At 32.1% G+C, this 11,878-nt stretch overlaps 1 protein-coding gene across 3 annotated transcripts; it reads left to right on the top strand.

Moving 5' to 3' along the window:
- The first annotated feature begins 3,586 nt into the window (after window positions 1-3,586).
- On the top strand, window positions 3,587-6,068 carry LOC111012319 (uncharacterized). Of its 3 annotated transcripts, XM_022286422.2 has the most exons (4): window positions 3,590-3,914; window positions 4,054-4,227; window positions 4,317-4,756; window positions 5,037-6,068. In XM_022286422.2, exons 3-4 carry the CDS (start codon window positions 4,330-4,332, stop codon window positions 5,357-5,359), a joined length of 750 nt encoding a protein of 249 aa, XP_022142114.1. In that variant the 5' UTR covers window positions 3,590-3,914; window positions 4,054-4,227; window positions 4,317-4,329; the 3' UTR covers window positions 5,360-6,068. The 3 variants fall into 3 exon arrangements, with proteins under 3 accessions (XP_087975031.1, XP_087975027.1, XP_022142114.1); XM_088118905.1 differs by having other exon boundaries at window positions 3,587-3,918; window positions 4,054-4,756; XM_088118901.1 differs by having other exon boundaries at window positions 3,587-3,914; window positions 4,054-4,756.
- Window positions 6,069-11,878: the final 5,810 nt, after the last annotated feature.

Genomic DNA, 11,878 nt, shown 5'->3' on the forward strand with positions numbered 1-11,878 from the left:
GAATCTAAATATAATTTAGAAGTGAAAAAATATATATATTTTTAATTTGAAAGAGTATATTTAATTTCTCATCTGGTTAATAACATTTTCTAAATGAAATACATTTTCAGAAAATTAATATTTTGATTTTAGTATATGAATTACAGAATCTAACAAATTTAATCGACTAACCCAGTCAGACAGGGAGGGATTTAATAGGGAATTTCAAAGTTAAGTTTGTTAAAACATCATTCTTATATAGATCAAAGATAAAAAAAGTTTACGGAAACAATAATTGTAAAAGGAAATTTTCATTGAGTAATCTCATTCTCTAAAATAATATTTTAAATTACGATTTAGATTTTAAAAAAATTAATTTCAAATGATCATGTAATTAATTAGTTCTTCTAACTTTTTCAAGTAATTTTTAATTTACATAATTGATGGTTAGCTTAAATGTTAATTTTGAAGTGAATCATAGTAGTTATAATCAATTGATGTAGGTTAATTGACGAAATTGAAGATTTATTTAATAGATTAATTAATATGCATTCAACTTTTTATTATTCTTTTAAATGTCGACTAATTTCGATATTATATTGACTAAATATATAATGTAGTCTTTTCTTTTTTTATTACTATATAACGTAGTATTTGCTTCTTACTTCATGATTTTTCTCAATTAAGCATTTACTATTACAAAATTTGAAATAAATTTGCCATCTAAAAGAAAATAGGCATAGACCCATAATTTTAAAAGTGAAATCTACCCATTTCTCATTACTTGAACTGTAATAATTTATCCAACCCAATTTGTGTTGGTGTGATAGAGAATCAGCGCATTAAAAATATTATTATATGACTATCTCATAAAAAAAAATTACGTAATTATGAAATTCACGTTACTAAATAAAAGATGTCATTGAAAATTTTATAAAATGGCACAGATATTAAATAATATATTAGGTACATTGTATTTATAGTTGCTGGAATATGAAGTGGAGTTTGCATTCGAGAGGCCATTGCCCTAACACGGAATAAAAAGCATGAATCTGTGAAAGGCCCGCTTACGGCCCATAATGACGTGGCAAACCGTATCCAAATGTTGCAAACGTGGCAACAAAAATATGCTTACGTGTCAGTATTGACAGCGCCACATCTCTTCACTTGCGCTTCCGGACGGACGATGCGGGAGATGGAGAAGTATTTTGGGCTGAAGTTTGGTTTTGGGTCAAAGAAAACGCCGTTAATGTTAGGGTTAATTAGTGACTCATGAACTCAACGGAAGCCAGTTTTTCCGGTAACTGCCCACCTCGACCGTTACTAATGAAAGCTACCATTAATGTATATTCTTGAAAATAAGCATTGCAATCGAAAAGATAGTGATTCAATCCTTAGAAAAAGAGGATCGTTCGTGACGAATTTCAATGAAAAAATTATTCGAATCGATAAATTTGCATTTGTATTTATGTATAAATGTTACCATTTATGATGAATAATTCTCTGATTAATTCTTTCGAGGGACTATAGGTTTGTTCTTGAATCAATAAGTTTGACATTTTGTTTGAAAATTTTATTTTATTTTTTTTCTTTCTGAATGTTCTAATAGCTCTAATCTCAAATTCTTCTAAAAATCTCTAAAATTCGTTAAATGAGAGGTGATCCTCTCTCTATAAAGTTTTGGTAGGTCTTATACGGGTCATGAACTTAGACCTAATCTCCTAATTATAGTTTGATTTAATTAACTGATGTTATCGGACAACCCATAGGGAGACACGTGACATAATTTAATTTACCAATTTCAAAATTAATTTAGGACATGTATAAATTTAGGATGGGTCGTGTATATAATTTTAAATTGTAACGTGACATTTATTAATGGTCCAGATTTTGTCATTCAACATCGATATTAGAGAATAAATTACGTACTTTAATCGATAAATTATGTTCAGGTGAGTTGTTAACTAAATTTGATAGTCTATTTAATTATACTTTTTAGTGATATATTTATAATAAATAAATAATCTTACTAAGCCAACATATTTACGATAAAAGATAAAAATAATAATAAATAGTCTTACTAAAAGTCCCATAGTGATTGATGGATCTAGCAAAGGCCCAAAGGACACACGTGCCCCTAAGTTATCAATTTCTTATTTTTTTTTGGAGTCAATTATTAGTTATTAATTATTATTTTTTACATTTTATTATGAAGTGTATCAATGCCCTGCCAAACCGAGCATAGCTCATGTGGTTAAAACACACTAAAAAGTTATGAGTTTGAACCTCCACCTCCACATGTTGTATAAAAAAAAAGTGTACCAATACCATGCTGGCTCGCCCGAACATATATCAAATTCATAAACCATATTTTTCACAAACATAAATAATTTTAGACGTTTATGTAAATTTACAATCTGCCAATTAAATATCTATGAATATGAAATAATAACAAATATAAATTTTTATCTCTCCCCTTGTGCTTCCTCCTTCCTTCCCCAGCCACTTGAACACTAGCCGTGGTGGCTGTGGATAGGAAGAATGGGCCACCTCTTAATCCTTAAGGTCGGCCCATTATTTGAGCAAAATGGGCCAATAAGGCCCATTAAATTCTATTTCATTTTTTTGAAAAAAGAGCTTAGGGGAATGTGAATGAATGGTTCGTTGAAGAGGGGGTCCCACAATGATGAGAAGGCGATGGACAGCGTGGGAAGAGAGGGCAATGTGGAGTTGTAGGAATGGAGCAGTTGAAACCGCTAACGGACACGCGCGTCATTCCACCCACTGTGACTGCCTGTCACCTTCCCCTCCGTCACCCCCTCACCTGGCTTCTGCCACGTGCCCCCCATCCTACTTCTCACAGTCACTAATTATAAATTTATAATTTGCCTTCATCTATTTTTCCAATTACGTCCAATATTAGTACTAAATTATTCTGGAATATTTCATTCGTATTTACGATACATCTAATATATTGCTTCATCTTATAATAAGATATTATATCTAAATGAGAGATCTTAAAATCATACCAACATGATTAAGAAAATAATATTAAAAGATTTTACATGGTTACTATTTTTTCATACCAACAAGATTGAGTATTTTTTTCTTTTGATGGCCTGAAAAATAGAATCTGTGTTATGTTGAAAAATTTTGACTCTACCTTCATGGGAGAGGGGATTTTTTTGTTTTATTGATCTTAGACATAAAAAATTCAGTAATCCATTAATTTCATTTCTTAACAAATGTGTGTATATACGGAGAAAGATAAAATTTTGTTTGGTCTACTTATAGATGTGATGAATAATTTTTTTAATCCTCAATAATGAAAATAATTATTAAGACTAATAAATTATAAATGAATTGAAAAATAATTAGAAGAAGTACCATAGGGATAAAAATTGAGACAAATGTTAAAAGTAGGGAAAGATATATATAAATACAATTTTTAAATTTGACTTTGGAGTTTATTGTGTTAACCAATTAATAGTGGGATTTCAAAAGTTATATGTGGGGATGAAATAAAAAAGTGGGATTAGAGATTGACTTGAAGTTGGGACAAAATGATTATGGAAGTGGAGACTTTGAGTTGGAAATTGGGTCCATTAAGATAATTAAAAATTGAATATATCCAATCCCTTACAAACAAGGGTCACCCCCTCCCACACTGTAGGTCCAACGACAACAGAATAAGTGTCCCAAATCCGCATTGCCCAAATGATGTCAGAACAAAAAATAAAAAATAAAAATAAAAAACAGAATGAATGAATGAAATTAAAATACTGAAAACAGAGAGAGAAGAATTAAGATTTATCAGAACTGATCAAAACAAAAGCTTTTGAGAAACACAAAAACATTTCTGAAAGAGAAAGAGAAAAAGATAATACAGGCAATCTACCATCTCCGTCCACCGCCGCCGATCGCCGACAGATATGGTTCGTACGTATTCCATCAAACTTACCAAAATAATCCCATACATACAATTATAATTATATCCTTTTTATTAGCAAAAAAAATTAAATCTTGTTATTGTTTTGAGTATCTGATGCCTGGTTTTTTGGCTGGATTTGGCAGGTTGAAACGTCTGTCTTATGAATTACTTGTTGGGTTTTTTTGAACTGGGTTTTCTCATACCATCATTTTTCTCCCCAATAATGGACGCCGTACTTCTGTCGCTCTGAAACTCAATATCATTTTCCCTCCTCAGAGATCAAAACCCATCCTTTTACTGGCTCATGCAGAGAAGTGGCAAGTTCAAAAAAACCCTTTTTTCCCCTCTTTTTTTAAATTGAAAATCCGATATTTATATGTGTGTGTGTGTGTGTGTGTATGTATAGGTTAAGAGAAGAGATGCAGCGGCGGGATCACGATGAAATAATGAAGGCGGTTCAGGAGAGGAGATTGAAGGGGAATTTGCAAGTGCAAAATCAGGTTCAAGCACAGCCTCAGCCTCAGAAATGCCCTCGCTGTGATTCTCTCAACACCAAGTTTTGTTATTACAACAACTATAGTTTGTCTCAGCCTCGTTATCTTTGCAAGACCTGTAGAAGGTATTGGACTCAAGGTGGTACTCTCCGGAACGTCCCCGTCGGTGGCGGTTGTCGGAAGGGTAAACGACCTAAACCCTCTTCCGACAACACAAGGTCGACACAACCGCTACTGCCACCGCCACCACGATCACCAGTAGTCCAACAAATTAGTTTATCGGCTACTCCACAACCCATAATCTTCTCCGGTACTCCCATCATGACCACATCGTCGTCCTACTTCAATCCTGGTGAGCATCAGGGACGGAGCTAGAAATTTTCATAGCATTTTACTCTTTTACATATAATCTTTCAAGGCAACGAGATAAATTAGAGAGAAACTTTTTAAGTTAAATTTTTTAGAAAAATCTAAGAGGAAGGTTTTTCTTTCCAAAAAATTGAAGAGAATTTGATTAAGGGGATGGATACCTTATTGAGCTATGTTTAAATTGAATTGACTTAAAAGAGAAGAAAGTTTCAATCTTTGAATGAAAAATGGAATTTTGCTGATGGGTCTTGAATTTGATGCAGGTGAGGAAGTGGGGTCATCTTCGAGGTGGGTAAATTCATTTGTATCATCGCAAATAGGGCAGTCTCAAATTCAAGCATCTGAAATAATCTATGAAATGATGGATCATCATCAGTCAGCTGGAAAGGCAGCCGTGAATAATTCATCTTCTCCGGCGGCAGCGTGGCCTGAAACCTACATCAATAACAATTCTAGCAACCCTTTGGCCGCCGTGGGTGACACCATTGTTTGGACCTCCGGCAACAGCACCACCGCAGTTGACCAATCTTCTTTGGATCCAAATCAGTGGCCCGATTATATGCGGGGATTTTGTCCGCCTCCATGACATGACACATTTCTAAAGCCGAAGATACCAAAGAGATCACAAATCTGTGGAATTCGATTCTTTATATTTAAAAAAAAATGCTGTGAAAAGACCATACCTTTGATTTTATATATATATATATATATATATATGCTTTGACTCATTGGATTGGTTTGAACTTTGAAATGACATAGTGTGTTGAAGAATCAGGCCAGGTGATGAATTTGTAAGAACAGAAGAGGGTAACTAGCTAGCTCTGGATTTTGTTGTAAAATTGTGTATTAATATAGGGGGAAACCAAGAATTCTTAGTTGGGTTAGGTTTGTTGTGTTCAACTTTTTTGGTTTTTGATTAAAGAGAGATCAGTAATTATGTATGCTTTTTGAACTTCTTTTTTATTGTTTTATTTTTTTTCTACTTTTTTAAGTTACTGCCAAAGCAGCTTTGAAACCCTTAAAAGAAGAGAAGTGAAGAATGCTTCTTCATCATGATAATGTGGCTCTCTCCGTGCAAAAGGTTGGCGGCCGGCGAGATGGAAATGAAATGGGCGGCGGCTGGAGTTTTCCGGCGGCGGTGGTTTTGGTTAAAAATGTGTAGTGTTTTTGGTTTGGTTAATTTGGTTTTGTATTATGTGGTTGGATTTTACTGAGCAGTGAGCTGTGATGAGCACCACTCTCACACGCTTTATAATTTTTTCTGCCACCAAAATGCAGCTTTTCAATTTATGGTATGTTATGTTGTCTTGTGGAATCATATCTTTTTGGAGTATTTTCTTTTGCTTGCGGAAAAAGAAAAATGAAATGGTAATATTTCATTTCGTTGGGATTATAATGGTAACGGTAATAAACTGGTCGGAGTTTTTGAATCTCCTACCCTCGTGTTGAAATTATATATATATAAAATGTTAAACTACATATTTTATATATTTATGTATAGTTTTTATCTAGTTTCAATATGATGTTGAATGAGAAATTTCGGCTAATTATTAAATGCCACAACATAAAATTAAAATTATATTTAGGACCAATGATAAAATTACACGTGTCCTAAATTAATTTTATAATCGACGAATCTAATTATGCCACGTGTCTCTCTTATGGTCGTCCGATGAAATCAACTAATTTAATCAAAACTCATGAGACTGGGCCGAAGCCCATGACTCATTAAACCCATGACCCATATAAGACCCACCAAAACTGAGGGGTCACCTCTCATTTGAAAAGGGGAAAAAGGATCAAAAGTAGATTTAGAGATTTATAGCACTTCAGAATTGTATACAATCATCCAGAGTCAAGCCAAACATCCAAAGTCAACAAGACTTGAAGAAACTTGAAGAGCATGAGACTTTAAGAACATTGGATTTTCTCCCCCCAAGCAACAATACTCAAAGCCTCCATCAAACTGCAAAGTCTTCATCAAATTGACTGAATAACTTCAACAAACTGCAAAGCCGAAGAACTTCAACAAGCTGCAAAACCGAATAACTTCAACAAGCTGCAAAGTCGAAACACTTCACAATCTGCAAAGCCGAAGCACTTCACAAACTGTCAACCATTGGTTCAAGAACAAGCTCACAAGCCCTTGAATTAAAGTTTATATTTGAGAGTATTAATTAGAGGATTATACATTAGAGATGGTAACACCCACGTACATAAATACAAACACAAGTTATAAATTCGAGTTATTTCTTATTTGAATTTCTCATCCAACATATGTTTAAACCTCACAAATTGTCTTTAAATATTGTTTTACCCACTTAAAAATTTCTTTTATTTTTTATTTTACTTAACTTTAAACTATATAACATATTCCAGTAACATGGTTTTCTAAACAAAATACATTGAAGGATCTAATTGCCTCTAATAAAAAAACGTGTCAATAATATTACGGAAAGGACAATTTATGACTTTCTTTCTTTCTTTCTTTTTTGAAAAAAAGTAAGGAAAATTTATGAAATTTGAATAAATAGACCAAATGAAAACTTTTAAAACCAGAAAGACCCAATCAAAACTCTAAACTAAAATAAGTTAAAACGTTGTTTTTAGTTTCACCTAAAAAACCTCGTATCAATAGAGATAATTGTCGTCATTTATATACTATGGATCACTTCCTTCCCTAGTCAAGGTGAGATTTTATTTTATTGCTTACTTTTTAAATTAAATACCCTCTTTATGTTTCTTGTGTAAACTACCTCGCTAAAATTTTGTAAGCTAGCAAAAAAATTTTAAACTAGATTCTCATATATTTTTTTAAATACAAACTTTTGAAGAAAGTTTTAAAACAAAATCATTGTGAAAAGGAAAGTAAAACATATTGACCTCAAATGGGAGTTAGAGAGAAGGAACACTATTCAATTCAATAAAGAAGCAAAAATTTGGAGAGTAGGATGGAAGGAATGAAGAATATAATTTGTATAATATGGGTTTTGTGGGTCAGAAAATTAGAATTTGTATGATGAAAAATTTGATGAAGATGGGACCCCATGCATTTGAAGTTGTTAAATCAAAGCATGCACGAGTGGAGTGGAGGACCCATATTTTTCCCATCAAACATATTTAAGCAGCACACATCGATCACATTGCCCTACGACTTTGGGGTACCCTACCCTGCCACCCATCATTTGGTCACCTGCCCTTTCAATTCTATATTGTTGACTCAACCAATTATTAAAAATATGTGCTATCATTGCATGGAATTGTTTATCGCCATGAATGCCCTTTTCCAAGCTTTTAAAACCATTGTTGGACTAAATGGCCACGTTCATCTTCTAGTGTGCTATCATCACCCACAATTCCTTTTTAAGTTTTGTTTTCAAAATGACCCTACAACTCAATTAGCTCCACAATGATTTGTCGGGTACTTATACGTATTCCGTTTATTATGTTACTATTAATTAGAGTAAAATTCATATATTCATAATAACATGATATTGTTAAATATATATCATAACGATGAAGATGTACTCTTCACTCATATGTTTTCATTCCCAATGAATAAAAAAATTACAGTTGAATTAGATTGGCTTATTCTAGTTTAATTTCCATAACATTGTTTGGAATTGACAATAATAGATTAAAATCTATATAGGATTTATTATTACATTCTGATTTCTGTTGTTTTTTTTTTTTTGGAAAATAACATGTGTTGAGTAGGTTTGAGAGGTTGCTTGGAAGGCAACCTAAGATAAATCGACCATTGCATTGCACATAATTAATTGTGTTGGTCCAAATCGAAAATAATATAAATGTATTGGAAGGACAACAAAAAAATAGTGTCGGTGAAGCATGAGTCAGCATAATAATTATTAAATTTAAAAGGAAAAAAAAAACCCAACAATACAACCACTGCTCGTATGTCTGGTCTTTCTCTCTCAGGAATGGACTAGTTGTCGTCTTGTGTTTCGAGTGTAAATATAATGTTTTTTTTTTCTTTTTTCATAATGTAATTGGTGACATTTATTGAACATTCCGACTAAGATTACATTAAACACATAATCTTCCTCATATGTACAGCTTTCATAGTAGCTAGCTCATATTTTAATACCCAACTAACTTTATTTTAATTCTACATTGGCATAACTGAATGGTCTTCCTTTTACTCTTATTTTATAATTGTCTTAGATATATTATATTATATTAAGATTTCTTTTAATTCATCTTTAAACAATTCCTAGTTTGAAATATGATAGGAAGAATTTAGAGATTCCTTTCTTTCTTTTCTCAATTTTATTTTGTTGTTATAATAACCACTTTGTTGATGAAAAGTATGCGATGACAATATGAAAAAAAGAAGCGGATTTTGAAGTCCAAGAAAAACTGAGACAACAATATCGTTTTGTGCGAGATGGTTGGTAGCTCAACATCTTGAAAGAAGATATATATAAGTTGCACTCATATCAAATATGTTAGGTTAAAGGAGACTTGCACACAATATAAGGTTGCTGCATTTGTTTCCTAGTGAATTATGAACCATTCATTTAGAAAGTTATCTATTATTTTTGGTAAAGTTATTTGCGGTGAAAAGGAATCTTTAAATTTCATCTAAAAGTATGTCGCAGAAAAGAACATATGAAAATATGATCTTGAAGAATAAAGAAGACATATTTAATGAGGATTTAATTAATGTAATTAAGTGAAGAATGAATTAGAGAGAGAAAGCTAGGAGGCCACACCTCCTTCCTCCTCTATTTCAAAATGAAATTAGGATTGATTGAAATTAAGTAAATCAATTGTTAAAGCGAACCTAGTTCAACAGTAATTGGTATATATTTCCAATCAAGATGTTGTGAGTTAGATCCCTCCATTTCATATTGTACTTAAAATGAAAAAAAAATTATTAGTAAATCGGGAGATTATTTAGAAATTCATCCGATGAATTACAAGTTTATCTAGTAATCAAGTAATTGTAACTTTTAATTCAAAATAATAATAATAAATTGTAACTTTTAAATTTATATGCACTTTTTTTAAGAGATAATATTTTGAGAGGTCTATTTTTAAATCTTAATTTCATAAATGTTTTTAGTTTTCAAAATTCACACTTTTAGATATTTTCATGTAGGATTTTATGTTAATACCGTTTCTGCCCTTATTTATTGCTTTTAATTTTATTATAATTTTAAAATTTAAAAGATTTTAATTCTTAATTTGTTATTATATTCATTTAGTTATTGTGGGCACTGTTAAATTTTTCAACCTAAATTCCTCAGATCTCTCCTCCAAAAAAGATTTTATCCTCTCACCAATTAATAACTTCCAAATTTGTGAAATCATCGTTTGAATTAATCAACGAGGACAGACCTTCATCAACGAGGACAGGAGACGTGCAGACTGTCTGTGTTCTTTTTCAGGGCTTCCATCAACAAGCGATTTTTTCCTTCTTTTCGTCGAGATCTACTTATTTCCGTCGCCGAATAGACTTTCCATCGACCTCGTTGCACGTTTCTGATGCCGTGCAGCATGCTTTCGTCAACAAAGTATTTATTCCTTCCATTTCCGTCGTCGAAAAAACTTTCCGTCGACCTCTTTGCATGTTTCCGACGTCGTTTAGCGCGTTCCTCATCTCCTATCCCCTTCTGTTTTTACCATTGGTAATTATTAGTCTTCCGTTAAGATTGGTATATATGGGGATATATTTTATGTATGTGTATAGAAAATTGAAATTCTAAACGTCTCATGGTCTTAGTAGATAAATGTTTCATTTTTCAAATCTTTAAAATGGATGTTTCATTTTTTTTTGTTTCTTTCTTTTGGGAGATTTTTAGAGGGGATTTGGGGATATTTTGGGACGTTTTCAAATTTGGGGAATTTAGGGTTTTCTTTTTAATGTTTTGGTGTTTTAATTTGTTTTGGAAAGTATCATTAACCTAAAATTATGGGATCCAAATTATAACCTTCAATTAATTTGTAGTTACAAGAGAGTATTTAAGTAATTTATGTGATGATACCCTCTTAAATAAGGTTGATATATGACAAATGCGTAAATTTTATACATTCTATCCTTAATTAGGATCTTTAAATAGCCCATCAATATAATAATTTTTTTTTTTTTTTTTACGATGGAAGTGATTGAAAGAAAACCAGACCCAACTACTTTGGACTGATTGGATTTAGTTGGGTGGTGTACTTCTGGGCCAACTAATAAAAGACAATATCCACATCGTGGCCCATTTGCATCAGTTTATAATTATGTTTTCTTTAGAAGACAAAAAAACATTTCTTACTCTTAACTTTTATTATTTCTTTCTAGAATATTATTGTTCACGTTCACGGTGGTATGATATGGTCCATTTTAAGCATAATAATATCTTAAAAATAATTATCCTTACTTATATATCATAGATCTCCTATTTTCGTGAATATGAGAGTTTATTTGTACTCTTAACCGTTTAAGACAACCTCATCATTAAGCAAAGGTTGGAAGTGAGCTGGTTGGGTATAATTTGAAACGATCCCACATTTCGAAAAGAACCAAAGAAGGGTAAATTTTGTGTATGCGTTTATGTTAGTCCTCCAGCAAAGTTTTGAACAAGGAGGGAAAGAATTTCAAAGATGATAGAAGACAACACATAGTTTTTATGGTATTATGGCAATTCCACTTCCCCTGCTCTTTTTCATCCGTCCAATAGATTTTGTGTATGATTTTGCTTTTGCAACCTTTACTGTGCCCAGAGGATCACACACGCAAAATCTGTATCTCACAAACATAAAATCTGTGTCTCACAAACATAAAATCTGTGTATTGATCACGAACTTAAAAAATTTGCATTTAAAAATCACATCAAAATCTGATCAGTCTCTCCCCCTCTTCTGAATCTCCTCTTTTTTCTAATTACAACATGTATTTTCTCTCATCTTTAGTGGTCATCTAACTTAGTATTACTCTTGTCCAAACATACTTAATGCGGAGTTATGATGGATCCGATATGCTTCTCACATCCCTTATTGAAAAAGAAAAAAAAAGGAAATATGCATTTTTAATGTATTGTAAGAAGAGATTATTGTCCAGACTAAAAACCAAAATTTCCCGCATCACACGAAA

This window comes from Momordica charantia (assembly GCF_013281855.1).
Source record: "Momordica charantia cultivar OHB3-1 chromosome 1 unlocalized genomic scaffold, Mcharantia_2.0 BLBB01000001.1, whole genome shotgun sequence".
Lineage (NCBI taxonomy): Eukaryota > Viridiplantae > Streptophyta > Magnoliopsida > Cucurbitales > Cucurbitaceae > Momordica > Momordica charantia.

What these genes read in the sequence shown, in the direction of transcription:
- LOC111012319 (XM_088118905.1), top strand. Translation starts at nt 4,309, where the DNA reads ATGTATAGGTTAAGAGAAGAGATGCAGCGGCGGGATCACGATGAAATA. An exon ending in GTCGTCCTACTTCAATCCTG is followed by an intron (nt 4,757 to 5,036) that starts GTGAGCATCAGG and finishes AATTTGATGCAG; the next exon opens with GTGAGGAAGTGGGGTCATCT.